This window comes from Limanda limanda, chromosome 15, assembly GCF_963576545.1.
Source record: "Limanda limanda chromosome 15, fLimLim1.1, whole genome shotgun sequence".
Taxonomy (NCBI): Eukaryota; Metazoa; Chordata; class Actinopteri; order Pleuronectiformes; family Pleuronectidae; genus Limanda; species Limanda limanda.
Genome location: NC_083650.1, coordinates 17,919,201 through 17,938,174, shown reverse-complemented (window position 1 = coordinate 17,938,174; position 18,974 = coordinate 17,919,201). Strand labels below are relative to the sequence as shown.

Below are 18,974 nucleotides of genomic sequence, written 5' to 3'. Positions count from 1 at the left end.
CATTGAAGAGGAGCTCACCTCATACAAATTTACACAATGATGGATGGATGGACAAAGGAACCAAACATGCACATAGTCCGAAAAACTGTACAACACTGTAGCCCACAAACACATCCCACCTCCCACTGTGACCTCTGACCTGTGATGAAGTAGCTAAGCTCGGCGTTGAGGCCAGCGTCGTTGTCAGTGCAGCTGAGGCGTGCTACAATGTGGTCTCTAGGGACACTCTCCTTCAGGGAAACATTGTACGCTCGAGGGCTGAAGGTGGGTGTCTCATCATTTACATCCAGAACTGACGTACGCACGCCGACAGACACACGGAGAGACATGAGGACACACAAATAGATGTACATGAGGACAAATAGGGCAGCAGGGTGGTGCAGAGTAGAAAGCCTTTCTGATGTTAGTACTGTTCTGACTGACCTCTCACTTCCCTGTGAAGTTAAGCAAAATGAAAACAGTTCAAAATATTTTGACGCAACCGACTCATTTGATCCATTTGAGAACCCTTAATTTGAGAAATGCCAGAAATTTAAACTTATTCAGTTTTTAAACTCCTTGTTCAGGATTGCTTCTATTTTCTATTATTACTACTAATTTTACTTCACACAGGTCAAACCATTTAGGATTTTTCATGTTTCACCAGCAGGTGGTAGCATCCTTCTCTGCAGAATCTTGGGCTGTGTCAGTGGTTAACTATATGCCATATTGAAGTAAACCCTGGCGTCACTCAGAATCCAATCACACTGTGGCTCAGCAGTTTCATATGTGGGATAATTTCAGTGAGAGCAAAGGGAAATCAAAGCCAGGTTCTCATCATTGTGAGCCACAGACTCTCACCTGTGATAGTGAGGGTTGAGGTGGACGTGCGCGGGAACTTTCCAGCATCATAGGCGACAATCCTCAAATGGTACAGTCCAATCTGCTCACGATCCAGGACTGCCGTGGATGTGAGGATGCCGGTGGTGGTATTCAGGTAGAAGTCGAGGCGAGGCATACCCATCTGTAAGGCCATTGTGATCAAGCCATTTTTATCCTCATCCGGGTCCTCCACCTGGACCTAGAGGAGCAACATCACAGACAAAAATCTTTACGCGCTCCCTTGACACTGGTTGGCGAAAAATAAAGGAGCTATATTAATTCATGCTGGGTTTTAAATGCCATCATATGCAGTCTTATGTTTTACCCTAAAAACCGAGGAGCCAATGGACAATCCCTCTGGCACTTCAGCCACAAAGGGCAGGTTGAGGAAGGTTGGGTCGTTGTCATTAAGATCCAGCAGGTTGACAGACACTGTGGTGCTTGCTGTTGCACGTAGTGAAGGCGTACCTCCTAAAGAGGGCGACAGAGGGACATATAAAGTCAAACACACGCAGGCACACGCACACAGACACACACAAACACACGTGACAGAGTTTATTAGCCACAGTAAAAACTTTCATGGTCGACATAAAACTTGAGAAAGAGGCTAATCGCTGAGAATTGAAAGCTCTCTACTGAGAATGACATTATGCAATTGGAGATTGCTTACAGATTGTTAAAGAGTTTCATGACTGAGTCAAATTCACACAATAAAAGGCAAAGAGAGCTGAAAACAGTCATGGACATACCATTACAAACATCCACACTACTCACGGTCGACAGCTGAGATGATGATGGTTCTCATGAGTGCTGCATCCATGGGGTTGGAGCTTTCTCTGTCCAGGGTAACCCCACTGGTGCGAATCTTCCCTGTGCTGGTTTGGATGGTGTAGAAGGGGTTTTCTGGACTGATACTGTACTCCACTGTCCCATTTTCTCCATTGTCAGGGTCCACTGCCAACACCTGGAGGGCAAGAGTTAGGAAAGACCGTTATGAATATTTTCTCGGCATGAGTTCTTCCTAACAAGAGGGAACTTGCTCATCCATAGCTCGACTATACAGTATAAGAATCCTCCAGTTACAGCGTATGGTTAAATAAAAGTGGATTGACAAGAAGACCTTAAAAGATATGAGGACAGGAAGGATTTAAGCCATAAAAGAGAAAGAGGGGAAATGATGAAGAGATTAATATGGGAAGCAAAGAGAACAACAGTATTTGTAATAATGAGGGTAATAGCAGTGAAAAGACCACGAGCATCTTCACACATGCAGCCCGTTCCAACTGCTTTAACACATCAGTCAGCGGAAAGAAAAATGGTAACGTCTCTTATCTGACACAGTGGCAATGGGTGATGAATGCGTGAAGCCGCAAGCCCGACTTAAACACTGGCTGATTTCTAAAGAGATGATCAATTATTCAGTGCGCTGACTAAAAACGCTAGAAACTGGTTAATTGGTCATTAGAGGAACAAAGGTTTTGCAGGTATTAATTATTAAGGGGACATAGTAGGCAGGCATCCCAGAGGACCATTGATTAGCAACTGCACAGACAATGGTAGGTGATATAAGATGTGGTGGAATGTCCTGCTGAAGCCAGTCGGACTGATCAATTCTGACCCGAGTGGAGCACATTAAAAGCAGGTGAGACAGTGCATTAGACTGGAGTTGTAGCTATCAACTAATTTCAGATTAGCAGAAAAAAGAATACGGTTTTGAAATGAGGTATTAGAGGAGTCACTGTGTGTATGTGTGTATGTGTGTGTGTGTGTGTGTGTGTGTGTGTGTGTGTGTGTGTGTGTGTGTGTGTGTGTGTGTGTGTATGTAGATTCGGATGTAGGCTGCGGCAGCGATGGGGGGGTGCTCTGAGATTTGAGTGGGGCTGATCCTTGCACTGGGCACAGCCACCAAATTCATCGGCTCACTGGACACCTCCAGGAGGACTCAGCAGGTGGCCTCTTGTCACCATGGAAACACTGGCTGGGACAGGGCTACATTGGGGCCAATTACAGGACTGTAAGCCTGGGTGGTCCGATTTATTGAAAAATGGTCAGAGGGGCAACAGTGTCTGGCCACTGAGTGCAGGGAGTCACATACCATATGCATCGCATCGCTGGATGCACCATGAATGAACTCGGCTAAAGAATGGGTAGAAGAGAACAAGATTTGGTGGAAAACCTGGCGACATCTTAGCAACGCCAGGCGTGTAGCTCTCGTTTCTTTCCTCACCATTTCTCCATTCTACTTGCTCACTCTTCAAGATGGGGTCTCGATTCCTTCTCTGCCTAGCAGCTGAATAATTTGCGATGCATATGACTGCAGGCTACATTTTAATTAGCAATCGGACTCCCTTAATTACACTCACTGACGCCTCCTAAATTAATGGACAATCAAGGCTTAATTAACAACAACACACTGCCAAAGACACCAGCAATGAGAGAAGTTGGGGGTAATATTAGAGCTTTGTGATTACTTACACAGTAATAACTATTTGTTCATTAATAACAGACAACTATGCATCAAGGCACACCCTTCACCATGTAATTTCATGTACAGTCTGACAGTGAAGATTATGACTCTTAATCTGATCACTCTATTAAAACCACACCTTTTGCCTGACTCAAGTTGGCAAAGAGGAATCGAATTGAGCAACAGACTAAAATCTATAAAAACAGATAAACCCCCACTAAAATACTCAGGTTCTCTCTGCTTCACATCTGGGTGGAAAACTATAGACAAACATTTCAAATAGTTGACTCCGAATGCTTTATACACCACCCATCATACTCAAATTAAGTAACACATTATTATTCTGGCATATTCATTTACGGCCCTGTGATAGACTGACGACCCCTGTCTCTCGCTCAATGTCAGCTGGGATTAGCTCCAGCCCCCCCGCGACCCTGAGAGGATAAGCGCCACAGCTAATGGATGGATTGATGTGTTCATTTGTGTTGTTCACATTACCATTTAATTAACTGCGGCAAATCAACCAGGTAAAGTTCACTGAATTGGGCGAGGTGCACTCACAGAGATAACGTCTGTGTTTCTTGGGCTCATCTCCACTACATTGGCATGGTACGGCTCGTCCCTCCACAGGGGCGCGTTGTCATTGATGTCCAGGATGGTGATGTTCACCTAAGCACAATAGGAGTGAGGGAAATAAAGGGAAATGGGAAATAACATCTTAAAATCAGTTATAAAAAACACTTTGGTTTTGTAAGCAGTAAAGATATATGTACAACAGGAAATAATAACAGTCCAAAGGATTCTGGTTAAACAATGCAGAGCAAACTAAAGAGCCGTGTGTATGATCAGGTGAATGATGGCTACAAAGTTGTTACCGTGGCGATGCCAGTTTTCTGCTGAGGGCCCACCCCTCCATCCACAGCTCTGACTATCAGGATGTACTCTGACTTCAGTTCTCTGTCCAGCAGGGCTGTGGTGGTGATCTCCCCTGAAACACACATGGAATCAGTTCAACGATTTAAAGCACAAAACAACCAGAGCATTCAAGTGACAGATGTCATTACAAAGCAGCTCTTCATGTCAGGATGAATCGAATTAAAAGTCAGAATAGATAAAGTCAAATTGACTAACAGCTCTTTTCAGTTTTCAGAAGGTGGAAGAGATCAAAGAATGTTGAAAACACAAATATAACTTGCATATGAGCAGTAGATCTAAATAAATAGAGATGCTTAATAGTCTGATGAAAATAATTTCACAATTAAATTCATTTCAATAAAAATGTAGGAGTAAAGTAAAATGAAATCTAACATTTAATCTAAAAAAAACTACCCACACTTGCACGCACACACACACACACACCTGATCGCGAGTTGAGACGGAACTGAGAGGAGCCCTCCAGGGAGTAGATGAGTGAGGCCTGGCCAAACTCCCTCGAGGCGTCCAAATCAGAAGCATTCACAAGCAGCACAGTTGCCCCTGTGGACGGGAGGGGGGGGATGAAGGGAGTGAGCCACAAAGAAAGTTACAACTCACAGAGAGAGAGAGAGGGGAAAAAACTGAACTGAGAGACATGGGGAAAATATATGAGGTCTAGTAAAGGGGAGACAGACAGGGAGAGACAGACTGAAATGGCATTCACAGAGCTAATTTCTTCGCCGCCCCCATCCACAGCTCTACTGATGGCCTGGCAGTGAGTGGGCTTATGGATTAGTGGATTATCAGCTTGTTTGGCACAGTCCATTTTTGGCACAGTCCTGATCAATACCCGGGCAGGACGGGGGATGAGAAGCTAGCCAAGGCTGCAGGGCTAGCCCTGAGCTCTGTCTGGGAGCCCGAGCCCGAGGCCCTCGGCTCAGTCCAGCTCGGCCAAGCACTTTAGCCATAGTCTTCTAAACCTCAGCCCTGGCCTGAGCCGCTCAGCTATGTGCTCCTTCAAATCAGGTCCGAGACACAAAAAGCGCCCAACATCTGTCTACTGGAGCTCGCAGAGAGAAAGGGACGGTCAAATATCTCAATTCCCTCTGGCAACTGGAAACTAATCTATTGTCTGGGATAAAAGAGTCCTCTGACTGCATGCATAAGAACGAATATAGCAGCCAGTGAGTTTGCCTTGAATAGTCAACATAATGCATTCTGTATGAGCATTTATGCAAAGTCAAAATAAAATAAGACAGTAGAGGCCAGAGGAAGCAATGAAATAAAATATAAAAAAAATATACCCCCCCAAGAAAGCAGAGCCATTTGTCACATATGCTAATAGTGAGGCAATTCAGGTAAGAGGAGCATATATGTGCTACTCACAATCTTTGAGCTGTTTGGAATGTTTAAGTGCGGTGCTGGTTGTGCGGAGCAGAAAATGTATTCCAGAAACCGAAGTGTAACCCCAAATGACTCACCAGCAATAATGTTCTCTGGGATTTTGACGATGTAGGACGGCCTGCTGAACTCTGGTGGGTTGTCGTTTTCATCCTGGGGGAGGCATACATATCAACAACAGCTCAAATCAATGAGCTAAACAATGAGAACATGCAATTTCTAGAACTAAAAAAGGGGTTTTGAAGCTGCCATCACACATTCGCACTGAAATTAATTTAGACACCAAGAGCACAGAATGTTTTAACTAGTAAAACAGCGGTAGCAGTATCTTTTTAGATGATAACCAGTCGATTGGATCAGCAGATTACCCCAAGACCTGTAATGTGACAGGAATGAATGGCTACCACATGGAGCCGCATCCGATATAACACAGACTTCACCAGAGCATTTATGTTTCTCACAACCTCCCACTCATTGAATTAGACTCCATTTCACACCAACACATCCAGTTGTGTGGTTATTCGTAGAGAGGGTCCCTGCTGTGTGAGCCGCTGAGAAATGTTAACACTTAAACAACAGTCACTGCTACCATTATCTGTCTGGGCTCTGTGTTACGCTGCTGCAAAGCATTGTGTGTGTGTGATGCTGCCAGCGCCTGATAAACCCCTGTGGTGTGAGTCACGACACTGTGGAGGACAGAGAGAGGGATGCAGACACAGAGAGAGGGAATACAGAATTGTGCACATCTCCCCCTGTTGGTTTTTGCAAGAAAAGATCTCTTCATTGTTTTACACAGTATTTCTCTCTCATGTAGGATGTGTACAGATGTGCTCATTGTCACTGCATATCAAAGACTGCTCCAGCCGGACTCATCTATTCTACTCTGTCATTTCTTCTTTTACGACTAGAAACTTACATGTATAATGGATGTCTATCCAGGGAAATGAGTAGAAGCATGTCTATGAGCTCTACAATTTACAACCAAAAAAAAACAGCCAAAATTATTTAAAAAATTACACCTAAAACTTGTTGTCTGTTAGACTACAAGGTTCACCACAATTACATAACATAAGATTTAAATGGATTCCAGCAAGACCATTGCCGCTTGCAGTGTAAGATTGACACTGTGCAATAGAACAACAATATATCTTATGGAATCTAATGATCCAACTTGTAGTGTATTTACAATACATTTCAAAAAGATTATACATTTTTTCTACTTAATGAGACGGACAGGGGTTGCAAAAGCAGTGATGCATTATAGTGGTTTAGGTTATTGCTAATAGCGATTGGTACATGATACATGTACAGGATTGCATATTAATGGGGCGATGCATAGGAAGATTTCGCATCTCTCCCTTTGCTTGTCAATGCCTCTGCTGCCCTCTGTCTGTATCACTGCCTGTCGATTCAGTCCCTCCACCACCCCAGCATCCACCTATAGACTCTTACAGGGGCTTAAATATATTTGGATATTCGCTTCTTTGGATACGCCAAATTCCAACTAAATATTTGTAACACGAGTTATCTGACTGAACTGTTGCAGTACAACACAAAAACAGTATTCAAACATGTATCAAAAGCTATCTGCACAAAACAAATCCACTATCCTATAAAATATATGTTACTAGTTTCTGAAATGTTTCATGTTTATCGATTAATTGGATATAATATGGACAATCCTGATGTGAGAAACAAATAAGACTATGTGCATGGGATGCTCACCGTGAGAAGGCACATTAACAAGAAAGAAAGACACATATAATGTAATCACGTTGAAACAGAAACAGCAGCAATATCTTGTAGAAATAGGGCCCACAACCTTGAGCAAGTCTTTAAAATATTAAACCATCTGTGTGAGTGTGTAGATGAGTGGGACTTTTTCCACCGCCTGAAAATAAGACATTTAGAGATAAGACTGACAAACCCAACTGGAAGCTCAGATAGCTGCAGACAGTCTGTGATAAAAATGCAAACAATGCTGCAGTCAGACATGAATCAAACTGTTTAATTCAGACAATGAGGAAATACTAAAAAACAATATGGGAGTGAATTGGAAGTTGTGAAACAATCCACTGTGTACTGGCTGGTCATATAAATCAACATTTAGACAAATAAAAACAACTTAGTCTGTATTCACAAACAGCTCCATAATTTCCCTTCCCCGTGTCTCGAGCCTCACACTTCACATCTGAGGGGAACTTAAATGAAAAGATTCCTGTAAAGGTTTGGAGATGTGACTTTGAACGTGGGGAGACTGCAAGGATTCTCTCAAAGCATTAACAGTCATTAAATACTTCCTGAAAAAAAATCCAAGCTTGATGATATATATATATATATATAAAGAGCAAATTAAAAGGAATAAAGTTAAGAGAAAAAACAAGTTCTAACTATTTACAGATTTCGACATGTTTAATAGGAAGAGCAAACAAAGCTGTATGTACTGTTAAGAGTTTGCTTTTCTTTTGATCACAGTATGAAAACTATAAATATTGAAAACGGATAATTTTGGGCTTGTGGCCTTAGGTGGTGAGTGAACTACAAGTGACAGAGATGTCCATGAAAAAGAGACAGTTGCAATTGTTTCATTCTTGAATTATATTTTAAATGTGACCATTTATAAATGTACTAAGGGGTGTGTGTGTGTGTGTGTGTGTGTGTGTGTGTGTGTGTGTGTGTCTGTGTGTGTGTGTGTATGTGTGTGTGCTTGCAGTGTTGTACTTACTATCACCTCCACTGTTACAGGGACGGTGTTGTTGAGGGCTAAGTTTCCTCCATCTTTGGCCATCACTGTCAAGTAGATCATCCCTTTGGGAACCTGCTCGTAGTCCAGAGGCCTGATCACACTGATCACTGGTGGAAGGAGGGAGACACAGACGCAGAAAATGTAGCTTTTGTATGTTGGAAATATTTCAGCAATATTACTTGGATTTAATTGGCAAATGCAGATCCTGTAAGCATTATCAAATCTTTGCCAATGCTTACAGGAACCTGCAAATGTGCATAAAGAATATTTGTGTATGTAAACAGATTTGTAAACGTGTATTATATCTGTTAATGTGTAATGTGATTTGAAAATTTCTTGAGTTTTGTACATGTGTAGAGAAATCTGTAAAAGCATGCATAGATCTGCAAATGTGTAGATAAATCAGTAAATGTTAACATTAAAATGAGTGGTCGAAAAGGCTTAAGGTTTTTCTATTCTTCAGTTTCAGTTGTCGTTTTACTTTGTATTGTGACTACACTTCTTCCGTGGCGTATCTACAAATGCAAAAAATATTATTTGTGATGTGACAGCAACATCACAGCTTAGTGAAGTTGTGGGTCGAATGACAAGCAACAACCAAAAGTATACAAGTGTAAACAATTTCAAATGTGTCTAATGCTCAACCATATCAAATACTGTGGCTTCGTGCTCCTGGAGGTGGGTGTACCTGCGTAGCCCTCCACCATGGTAACGCTGAAGTACTCGAGGAAGGCCGAGGCTGAGGTGATGGTGTATGTCAGGAAGTTGTTTGGAGGAAAATCCTCATCTGTTGCCTGTAGGTGAGCAGACAGGGGGTGGGAGAGTGGAGGATGGAAGAGCCTTTAACATGTGGCTCGGTGACAGTCCACAGAGAGAGGAAGTTTTGAGTGAGTGAGACAAGACAAAAGATGCTTCAGCCGGCAGTGCTTATATCTATATGTGTGTATGTTTCCGCTGCATGAGTGCATCTGTGTTTGTGTATAAGTGCAGCAGGAGAGCTGGCAGTCAGTGATGACATATTATTGGATAGATTAAAGCTGATGCTGGCTATAAGTGACACAGGCGTCAATACTGGATGAACACCAACTGAGCCATGACAAGCCAAGCGGGCAGAGGACAGATGAAACCATACTTTGCAGGGCTAATCCACAACAACATCAACAACAATGACGACGCCCCCTCATTATTCTCGAGTTGGCAGCAACTTAAAAATGAGTCCTCCGGCTGTGAGGAGGGTCTGCTGGGCCTCACTGGCATCATTAGAGGCTGGACAGGTTGTCAAAACACTCACTTATATCTCTCCATTACACGCATATATCTGCTCTTTGATTTAATGCCAAAATGTTGAGTAGGCGAAACCTTTCTTTCTCACAACCTATTAAGCTGTGTTTTTCTCTCCAGACTGTCCGGTGTGATAAAGAAATATTACATTTCAACAAATAGCTTCATATTAGACCGTCTATTACCACTCAGAGGTAAGACGAGTTGGGGGAAGTACATCAAATAGACGAGTGGCAAAGGAAGTAATGGAATCAGAAGTGTAGAGAAAATGAAAAAAGGTTTAGTTGGAGAGCTTAAGCACGGTGGTAGGAGGCACAAACCTCGCAGGCATTGTTTGGAAAAAGAAAGAAGTAAAGTGCTGAAAAACCTTCTTTGCTTTGTCTCTCAACACACATATCTCTCTCATATATTTCAGCCCCTTTTCTCTTTCCTCCTCTATATTGCCTGTTTTCCAGAGCAGTGTGTGTGTGTGAGTGAGTGTGTGTGTGTGAGGTTCCAGGGCATATCGCTGACACACAGAATTGGGCGACTGCCTTCCCCAGCTCCTCTCGGGCAGCGTATTAATATCAGCAGCGTTTAAGGTTAGCTCAGACTAATCAAACACAGTGAGCCAAGCGTTGAGCCCAGTCATCAGCTCAACTCCCTCGACGTGAACACAAGGCCCCACGGTGCACTGGGGCAGGGTAAGCCACCGCTGCAGCCGCCGCCACGAGGGACGTAATAGTCTTTCTCTCCAGGGCGCAATCTGAGGAAACGCTGAGCCATTAGTTACAACTGTGCCTGTGTACCTTTGGCTTTTGTGTGGCAGTGAGTGATGGCCAACACACCAGGGCGACCTGCTCCTTTTGGATACAGTGCACACCCACACCCACAAACACACAGTAACTCCATAGTCAAACAGAAGAAAGATGGAAGAGCGATGCAGCAAAATCAAGCGCTTGTGAGTTTGATGACTGGTGGTATTATAATCAATCAGGTAGAGATCCTCTGTTGCAGAAGTGGTCTTTATAAGAATAAACTACATGGGAACACACTGCCATGAACAAAAGTGTGATAGGTTTAATTTACTCTTAAATCAATAATTTACTCTACAACTATAACCAAATCTGCATGTTTTTAATCACGTCTCACCCGGATTCGTGCCACCGGCTGTACAGCCTGCTCGTTCTCTCTCAGCGAGCCCACATATGCCTCCTTCTGGAAGAGCGGTGCATTGTCATTGACGTCCAACACGTTCACACGGATCCTCCCTGTCGTCTCCTCGCCGCCGCCGTCCCTCGCCAGCACCGTGAGCGTGAAACGCCGCATCAGCTCGTAGTCCAAACGGGCCCGCAGAGTCACCCAGCCAGTCTCATCGTCTAGTGAAAACCTGGACACAAAATCAGGAAAAAGAACCATTGGATAAAGTGTCTGTGGTAGGGAGGTGTTTGTGATTTTTATTTTTATTTTATCTGGTAACGAGATGTCCTGAATACTTTATGGTTTGTTAGAGGCTTAATAAAATGTATATTACAATTCATGACATAATCTAGTAAATGGTTTATTTTATTATAAAGAGAAAAGCTCAGTGTAGGTTTATATGTCTAGATAATACATTCCAATAAAATAAGAACAATTTAATGATTTTATTACAACAATGCTATTCTCATGTTTGCATCAATAGGGGCAAACATCAGAAAGTAACTATAATAAAAAAATACTAAAATAAGAAATGACAAAATAAACCAAACGAAAACGTACAAGTTACAGAGAAACAAATGGGAAGCAACACAAATTGATACAGTGAAGATATTGAATTAATGGATTAAGTGATTTGTCTTTGTATGCGATTGTGTATATTTGTGGCTTGAAGAGAGCAGACGTGAGGAAAAGTGCCAGATATCGTTGCAGCTCAGCTGTCTCCTGCGGGCCTGTGTGGCTCAAACATTGCAGTGGAATTGTTCACGAGAGGCCATATAAATGAAAAATTAATGTGGTTGTATGTTTGTGTTGACTGTTTGAGTGTGTGTGTGTGTGTGAATTGATCTTACTGGTCTGGCTCATCACTGAAGTAGTAACGCACAAGCCCAAATGGGCCGTCATCTCCGTCTGTAGCCTGTGCAGAGAATACAGGGAAAAAGAGTTAACTTTCAAAATCTCATCTTTACTTCCTGACGAAGGTTGATGAGAAATTCTGCCATTAGTATTTTATCCAGATTTTCATTTATTTCTCAGCAGCTTTTGGTTTTGTTTCATTTGTTAATTCTCTATGATCTTTCAGGAAAATTAAAAAAAAAGGAAATTCCAAACACTTAATCGAGTTGTTTTCCACTTTAGTGAGTGATTATTTGTTGCCGACTTATTTTTTGCTCCTGTAAACACTGAAGGGAGGGGAGTTCATGACGTGCTTTTATCAAAGGATGTTTCAGGTACAAAGTTCTATGACTTGGTTGCTAATAAGTCAAATTCAATTGAGATTTTATGACAACTAGAAGTTGCTGACTGTGTTCATAACAGCAGAGTAACATGGTCATTTCATGTTCATGTCATTTATTTTTTATAATCATACATTTGAGCCTTTGTGTAGTTGTGCACAAGCCTTTGTGGTAAACAACACTGTATTTACTGACAGGATGCACCCAAATGGCTGCATCACATATTCTGTCATGACTGAGTTTCACTCCATTTCAACAATGTGTCATTCTAACAGCTGTGGGTGACTGTATGCCTTCATTTGAGAGATGCGAGCCACACTTCACTCTCTCAGGTGTTGACTGGATTAAATCTGATGGGAGAACTATTACATTGTCTTCACCCACATGAACCACTGCAGCCTTAAAAACAGCAACAGCTGCTGAGATGTTTTGTAGATAAAAAGGGTGTCGGAGAAATGCCACATAAAGATCAACACTTACAAGAAAACTTGTGCATTACGAAATGCCACATTAACACAATTTGTCTTTTTAAACACATGCATGCGCATGTGCACACATATGCACTGATGCGTACACGCAGGATGTTGTGCCAGAGCTGATGGATCGCGCCTGGAGAGGCTGTTGTAATAGAGTTTCACTTCAGTGGCTCTGCAGTCAGTTGAAGGGCCAAACTTGAACGTGTCTGCAGCCTGCTCTGTCAACCACAATGCTGGTCACTGTGATTCAGTGATGCCCTAAAACCGACCTTATTATCAGGGCCTGTGCGTGAATGTGTAGCGCTTGTGCTTTTTTGCATATTGCGCTGACTTATGCACAAAAGCCGATGTTGTGCAAATATGCATTGAAGAAGAGCTAAAATACATTGAAGAATTTGGCTGTAACTAAATGTGGATGTATGTGTGCACATTTACGTGTGTTCAAGAATATATATATTTAAATCTGCCTTCTAAATCAAATGCATTGATGGATATGTGTGCGTACATCTGTGTGAGTGTGCATCTATGATTCCTCTCAACAGATGGAACAACGGCTGCAGCTATCAATGTTTTTTTTCCACCCCTCTAAAAATTACACCATGCTGTTTAGCTCAAGCCCGGAATTTCACAGAGAGCTTCCACCGCAACGTTCTGGATAGTGAATCAGTGTTTCTTTTTAATGTCCAAATGGCCTCCACTTTGTTGTTAGGTGCACCGAAGCACATCCTGCTCAATGAGCCGAGAGAGGGACGCTAAATACTTGTGAGGTGTTTGGGACCTTAGTCTGGTTCTTATATTAACCTTTGAGTTTTCATGTGTCGTGTCTCAATGACCGAATCATTTAATGCCACTCAACTGCTTCTTCCCCTCACTCTTTTTGCAACTTCCCTCCTCCTCTCCCCCTTTTATCTTTTCCTGTCTTTACCGCGCCCTTCTCTCTGCATCCCGAGCTACGCCTGAGTCTCCACTGTCTCTTTCCACTCTCCTCTACATATCTCCCTTGGCACACTCTTCCCCCCTGACACCTCCCTCCCTCCCATGTGAATGACAGGCCCATAAGTGCTCCAATGATAGTGGTGGGGGTGTTAGCGTGACAGCTATCGTGGCAGTGACAGGAGCCAGGCTCAGCCTGGAACCTAATGCTGCCTCTGCCTCTATGGCCAAGCCCCAAACACCGGGGCAACAGACAGACGTGGAGCGAGACAGAAAGACATACAGAGCGAAGGAAAGACGATAACCATCCTACTCCCTCAATTCCCTTCATTCACTGCTCAAACAATCACCATGACAGTACGGCACAGTCACTTTTCTAACTGCTCACCAAAGACTTTCAACTTTAGACACAGACGGCCGGCAGCAGATGGATGGGAGTGATTGTTCAGGGATTTGCAGTAACTTAACACCATGGGGTCGGGTCCTTGACACCCGGGTATGGGTACATTTGCCCCTTGTCGCCATGGTCGCTTGAACAGTTTTTTTGGTTCGAAAGTTGGACATTGATGGAAAAGTTGATGAAGTGGTTTGCACAAGGAGTGTGTGTGTGTCTGATTTAATTAGGATATGACACATAAATAAAACTGGATTGACAATGATTCAACACATGATTCACAGGGATCCATAGTTTTCATGCCAAACGAGCAATGCTAATGGCTTCATAAAAGACGGCCCTCCAAAATAACTGAGTTCAAAGAACAAACAGAACTTTGGATGATGATGGAAATTGCTATTGAACACGATTCTACAAAACCTTGATGGTTAATTACCTGTTCTCTGAATGTCAAGTAACCAAGACATAATGGCAGTATGTGTTGAAGATAAGTACCGGGCACAGAGTGCGGTGGTGAAAATCTCCAGCAGAGCACCGAGGTATCAGAGTTAGTGTTCGGATCAAAATCCAAACTAAGTTGTTAAGAAGTTTCTGCACAAAGAGTCAGTGAGCTGCTGATTGCCAATATAAACTCTGCAACCCCTGGGGACCCCAGGCAGTAACTACAAAAGAGAAATTAGTTCTCAGTTGACCAGTTTGGTTAAATGATGTGTTTCTTTCCATCAGAACGGAGAAGCCGGCAGGCAAACACCACTGTGTGTGTGTGTGTGTGTGTGTGTGTGTGCAGTACGGATGTTGGTGTACCTGCGTACCGGTGCATTCATATGTGTCTGCATGCCCGTTAATGCACATGTCTGATGATTGAATGCATGTACTGAATGTTTTTGTATGAAAAGTATAGTGTGTGAATGGGTGCATATGCTTGTATGACCACATGGAGAGAGAAGCACGTGTTTTCCAGGTTAATAAACACACACCTCAACCACTTACAGTATAAACTCTTATTATCACACTCAATTGATTTCAAGAGAAAGTGGAAACGAGTGCTTCCCCCCTTGGGTGACAGAAAGACCGGGGTAGAGTGTGTACACAGGTAGGCTGGGGTTGGGTTGAAGAGGGTACAGGAGTAGATTATCATCCCAGCTATCTCGTGGACAGCGAGGGGGGTTAAAGCTGCACAGGCTTTTCTATCTTGAGTGAGCTGGAATTTGAATTGATTGGCTCCTAAAATTGCTTTTTCTGCAGGAGCTTTGAGAGGCATGGAAAAGGAAACCAATTACTGGCTGTCAGAGACTGCTGTCAAAATAGAGATGACCCCCAGTCCAAACACAGGCACCCTCCGTGTCACAAGCACAAGGGACAGATAACATACGCGCTCACACACAAACACACACCCCACCAGAGTGAAGATGTCCAGTTTATGACAATCATTGTGGGGGAGAAAAATGAGGAAGACATGGTTGTCAGGTTATCTTCATCAGCTCTTCTCATGTGGGCTGTTGTAAAGGCTCGGTGTCGAACTCTCTCACATTTTCTCTATCCACGACAAGATCACAGATCGATTGTTACTAATGCTGTGATAAGTGTGATAAGTTATATTCAAGCATCGCTTCATGTACACACTTTGCATATTGTACCGTACAGTTAGGTGTGAGATGCACAAAGCAGATCATGTGTCACTCATGGGAGACATTAAGTGCTGTACACATTTGCATATTTAAGCAGAACATCATTTCAGAGTGTGTTTGGATAAGCAGTGTGGAGGTTTGCAGCTCCAGCTGCACTCACAGTCACCATGGGAGTCAAATGCAAATTGAGGAAGATACACACGTCCTCACAGACTTCGAATCACAGTTCTCGAACTCAGGAAAATAATTTTCTTCAAATCGTGTCTGCTCGTTAATCATCAGTATGCGGTCTAGTGAAATGGATTTACATGCTATAATGTTTTAAATACCCTTTATTTGTCTCATGCCCAATGTACAGTGCTGCAGTGCCTCTTATTACCCTCTGTCTCAATGGCTCTGTTTTAATGCTTGGCTCCCTTCCCAAAAAGCCAAGGCTGCTCTGATTGGTCAGCTGTGGCCCACTCTTTTGTGATTGGTTCAGCATGTGTTGGAAATGTCAGGCCCCAGAGGTCGGGAACATTAAACACCGCAGTAGGCACAGTTGCAATGGCATTGATCTGCCAAACTAACGGGTGGGTTAGTGTTACATGTTCCAGTTGACGTAGATGGCTCATAAAAAAGAAAATGCGTTCAAGTACTTCAGGAGCAGTGTTTTATTTTGAAGAGGAGGACTCCCTTTTCTGAAAACTTTGAAACTTGGCAGCTTACATGAATAAGAAAAATCCCAAAACAGAATATGGGCACTTGAAGCATGCGCTACATTGATAATACATCTGTCTTAAAACAATACCGTTCATACATTAATAAATGGACCATATTTATTTAGGTTTTTTTTCAGTCTAATAGACCATGCTTCAATACATAAGCACATATTACAGGATGCAATTCCCAATTAACAAACACATTAATTATTCTATATTCAGCTCTTTAATTTTCCATTTTTTTCTATTTCATACCAATTATACAGTAAGGGATTCAGTATCTTGCCCAAGAACACTTTGTAATGCAGACTAGTAGATGTACCTCCTGGAGCATCAGTCTCTTCTTGTAATTATTCATATTGTCTACAGTGGCAGCAAAGAGATCTCTTTCTGACACTATTTCATGAGTACGACATGAGAAACGAACTCCACAGTCCTCATTCTGTCTGCTAAAGCCTCACATTTGCATTGGCTGAACTTTACAATGCATTTTTGCACTGAAGCACTGTTGATTTTCCCTCCTCCATTGGGGCTTCCACAGATCATGTGGATTTAAATTATCAAGTGAAAAAAAATACAGGTGTGGTCAAACAACTACATTTAAAGAGTTACAAAGAGAGAATTACATTTAAATGGCTTTTTTGTTTTTGTTTTTTTCACAGTGTTGGTCTCCCATCTCCTCTCAGTGATTCATTCAGTCTCTGTTTCTATGTACACAAATTGCCAGGGGACAAGAGCCTTTTTTAAATCTCTGATCAATACGACAGAACAAGACTCAGAGCAGAGCAGCGGCCTGGAAAAAGACACAGACACCATGTTGGGGCTATTCCCGAGATGTGATGTGTCATGTTAATGATCACATATCCTGAGCAGCTCCTCACTCGACACTCCTGGGACGAAACTGATGGGTGCTAATTTATATATTATCCTTAATTTGCATGCATATGCAGCTAAAGTAGAGTGAAATGATGCAAAAAAACGCAAACCCCTTGAGTAAAAAATAACTGATTAAAAAATCTAAATCCCCTCAAAAACTTGGATCATATGGGGACCGGTGGCATATCTCGCCGGTTCCCCAGCTGTGACCTAAAGCACCTGCGGGGGTGGATGGGAGCTGTGTGTGTTTTTACTGCGGACACTTTAGCATAATGGCGGTGGCGAATGTACGTTTACGACTGCTTTATATCTCTAAACCATTAACGAGCAGGTGGGGGTGCTCACAGCGACTGCTGCCTGCCGACAGGATTGAACAACCTGTTTCGATTATCTCTCGACCGCCCGGGCTGGCGAGACGGAGGGAGAGTAGGGGAGAGAGAGAAACAACTTTTTTAACAATGGATACTTTTGTGAAAGAGAAGCTCAATAAAGTGGAGTGGATGTCTTTACAGCACACGCTGACAGCTTGCAAGATAAGTTCTACCGTTTGCATGTGTGCACAACCACCGCATAATTATACCGACCACATGTGACACACTCGAAAAAACAGCTGTTACCTCTGGAATACGAAGAGAAGAGGAGGAGAGGGATGGAGAGAGGACCGTATTGTGGGCATAAGCTTTAGATATTCGGAGGTGCCAGTGAAAAGGCTTAATGCAGAGCTCTCTCGTTGGCAGCCTCACTTTGCCGACAGGCCTGAGTCCCACCCCCCACCCCTCTCTCCCTCACACACACTCTCTCTCTCTATGTGTTCTCAGTGATGATGAAATGAGAGAAGCACAAACACAAGGATGAAGAAAATGATGACGTTCAACACAGAAAAACACAGACTATAAAGGAGTGGACTGAACAAACAGGGGTAGATGTTTTTGATATCTATGGTCGTGTGGTAAGGGAGCAGGGCTGAGGTCAAGAATACAATCACATACAGGGAACACTAGTGAACATTTCTTGGTTGTAAAGCTCCTCTTCATGGCCAAAACGTCTCATACAGAAAACACAACTGCAAAGCTATAACGACAACCACAACGGAAGTGAGTGACAATGGATGATGAGCATTTAATGAGCAGAGTTACTAACTGTTGTCAAGTGAGCCGTCGTTTGTGTAACTGGACAAATCAGTCGACCCTTAAAATGAGATGCTTGTCTATCCAAGGTGTTACGGTGCAGGTGCTTCAACCTCACATGACTCAAACATCCATGACATGGACATGGTAACTTCTTATTACATTACTTATTTCATCAGTGTCAGTGGCTCACTGTTCACTTTCATTATATGTGATATAAGTGTCCGTGCCCTTATGATGATATTCTACTTGTGTTTTATGTCAATGGAATCTAAATATATAAATCAATTTGAACTGTTGGACACAGAAAATCAAGCTGTAGAACTCATCTTGCCTTGCACATTTTCACTATCTTTACATTTTTAGACTTAAGATTACTTTACTTTATTATTTTTCCATTTATGATGAGAAAAAATAAATATTAGCAGAACCAATAGTGATAATTGCGCCCATAGTTTTGTGTATAGCAGTGGGGAAGATAATTTTTTAAAACTTTTTAATCTGTATAATCTTAATCAAATAGATTAATGGATCAGCAGAAGACCTAACTCCTAACCTCATGGAGACATTATATCCACTGTAACACTTCTTTTCATCTCATTTAGCATTTGTATGTGTCTAAAGAGCCGATAGTGAACCCTGAGAAAGTTCAGACGTTCCACTGGCCTCAGCTCCAGCCTGTTTGTCCTCTGCCATGCAAAACTATTCACATCCCGTCTCACAATGTCAAAACCCTCATGATAAGCCCCGCATT

The 18,974-nt window shown here is 42.6% G+C and overlaps 1 protein-coding gene across 2 annotated transcripts in view; it reads right to left on the bottom strand.

Moving 5' to 3' along the window:
- The window catches only part of cdh23 (cadherin-related 23), a 141,417-nt gene that overhangs the window by 37,402 nt on the left and 85,041 nt on the right, over positions 1-18,974 (bottom strand). For both annotated transcript variants that reach the window (XM_061087601.1, XM_061087600.1), the window contains 12 exons: positions 11,702-11,766; positions 10,803-11,040; positions 9,079-9,184; positions 8,370-8,497; positions 5,725-5,797; positions 4,688-4,804; positions 4,204-4,316; positions 3,890-3,997; positions 1,636-1,825; positions 1,187-1,332; positions 841-1,060; positions 140-292 (listed from right to left, as the gene is read on the bottom strand). In XM_061087601.1, coding sequence (XP_060943584.1) covers positions 140-292; positions 841-1,060; positions 1,187-1,332; positions 1,636-1,825; positions 3,890-3,997; positions 4,204-4,316; positions 4,688-4,804; positions 5,725-5,797; positions 8,370-8,497; positions 9,079-9,184; positions 10,803-11,040; positions 11,702-11,766 — 1,657 coding nt within the window. The remainder of the gene's footprint in view (positions 1-139; positions 293-840; positions 1,061-1,186; positions 1,333-1,635; positions 1,826-3,889; positions 3,998-4,203; positions 4,317-4,687; positions 4,805-5,724; positions 5,798-8,369; positions 8,498-9,078; positions 9,185-10,802; positions 11,041-11,701; positions 11,767-18,974) is intronic.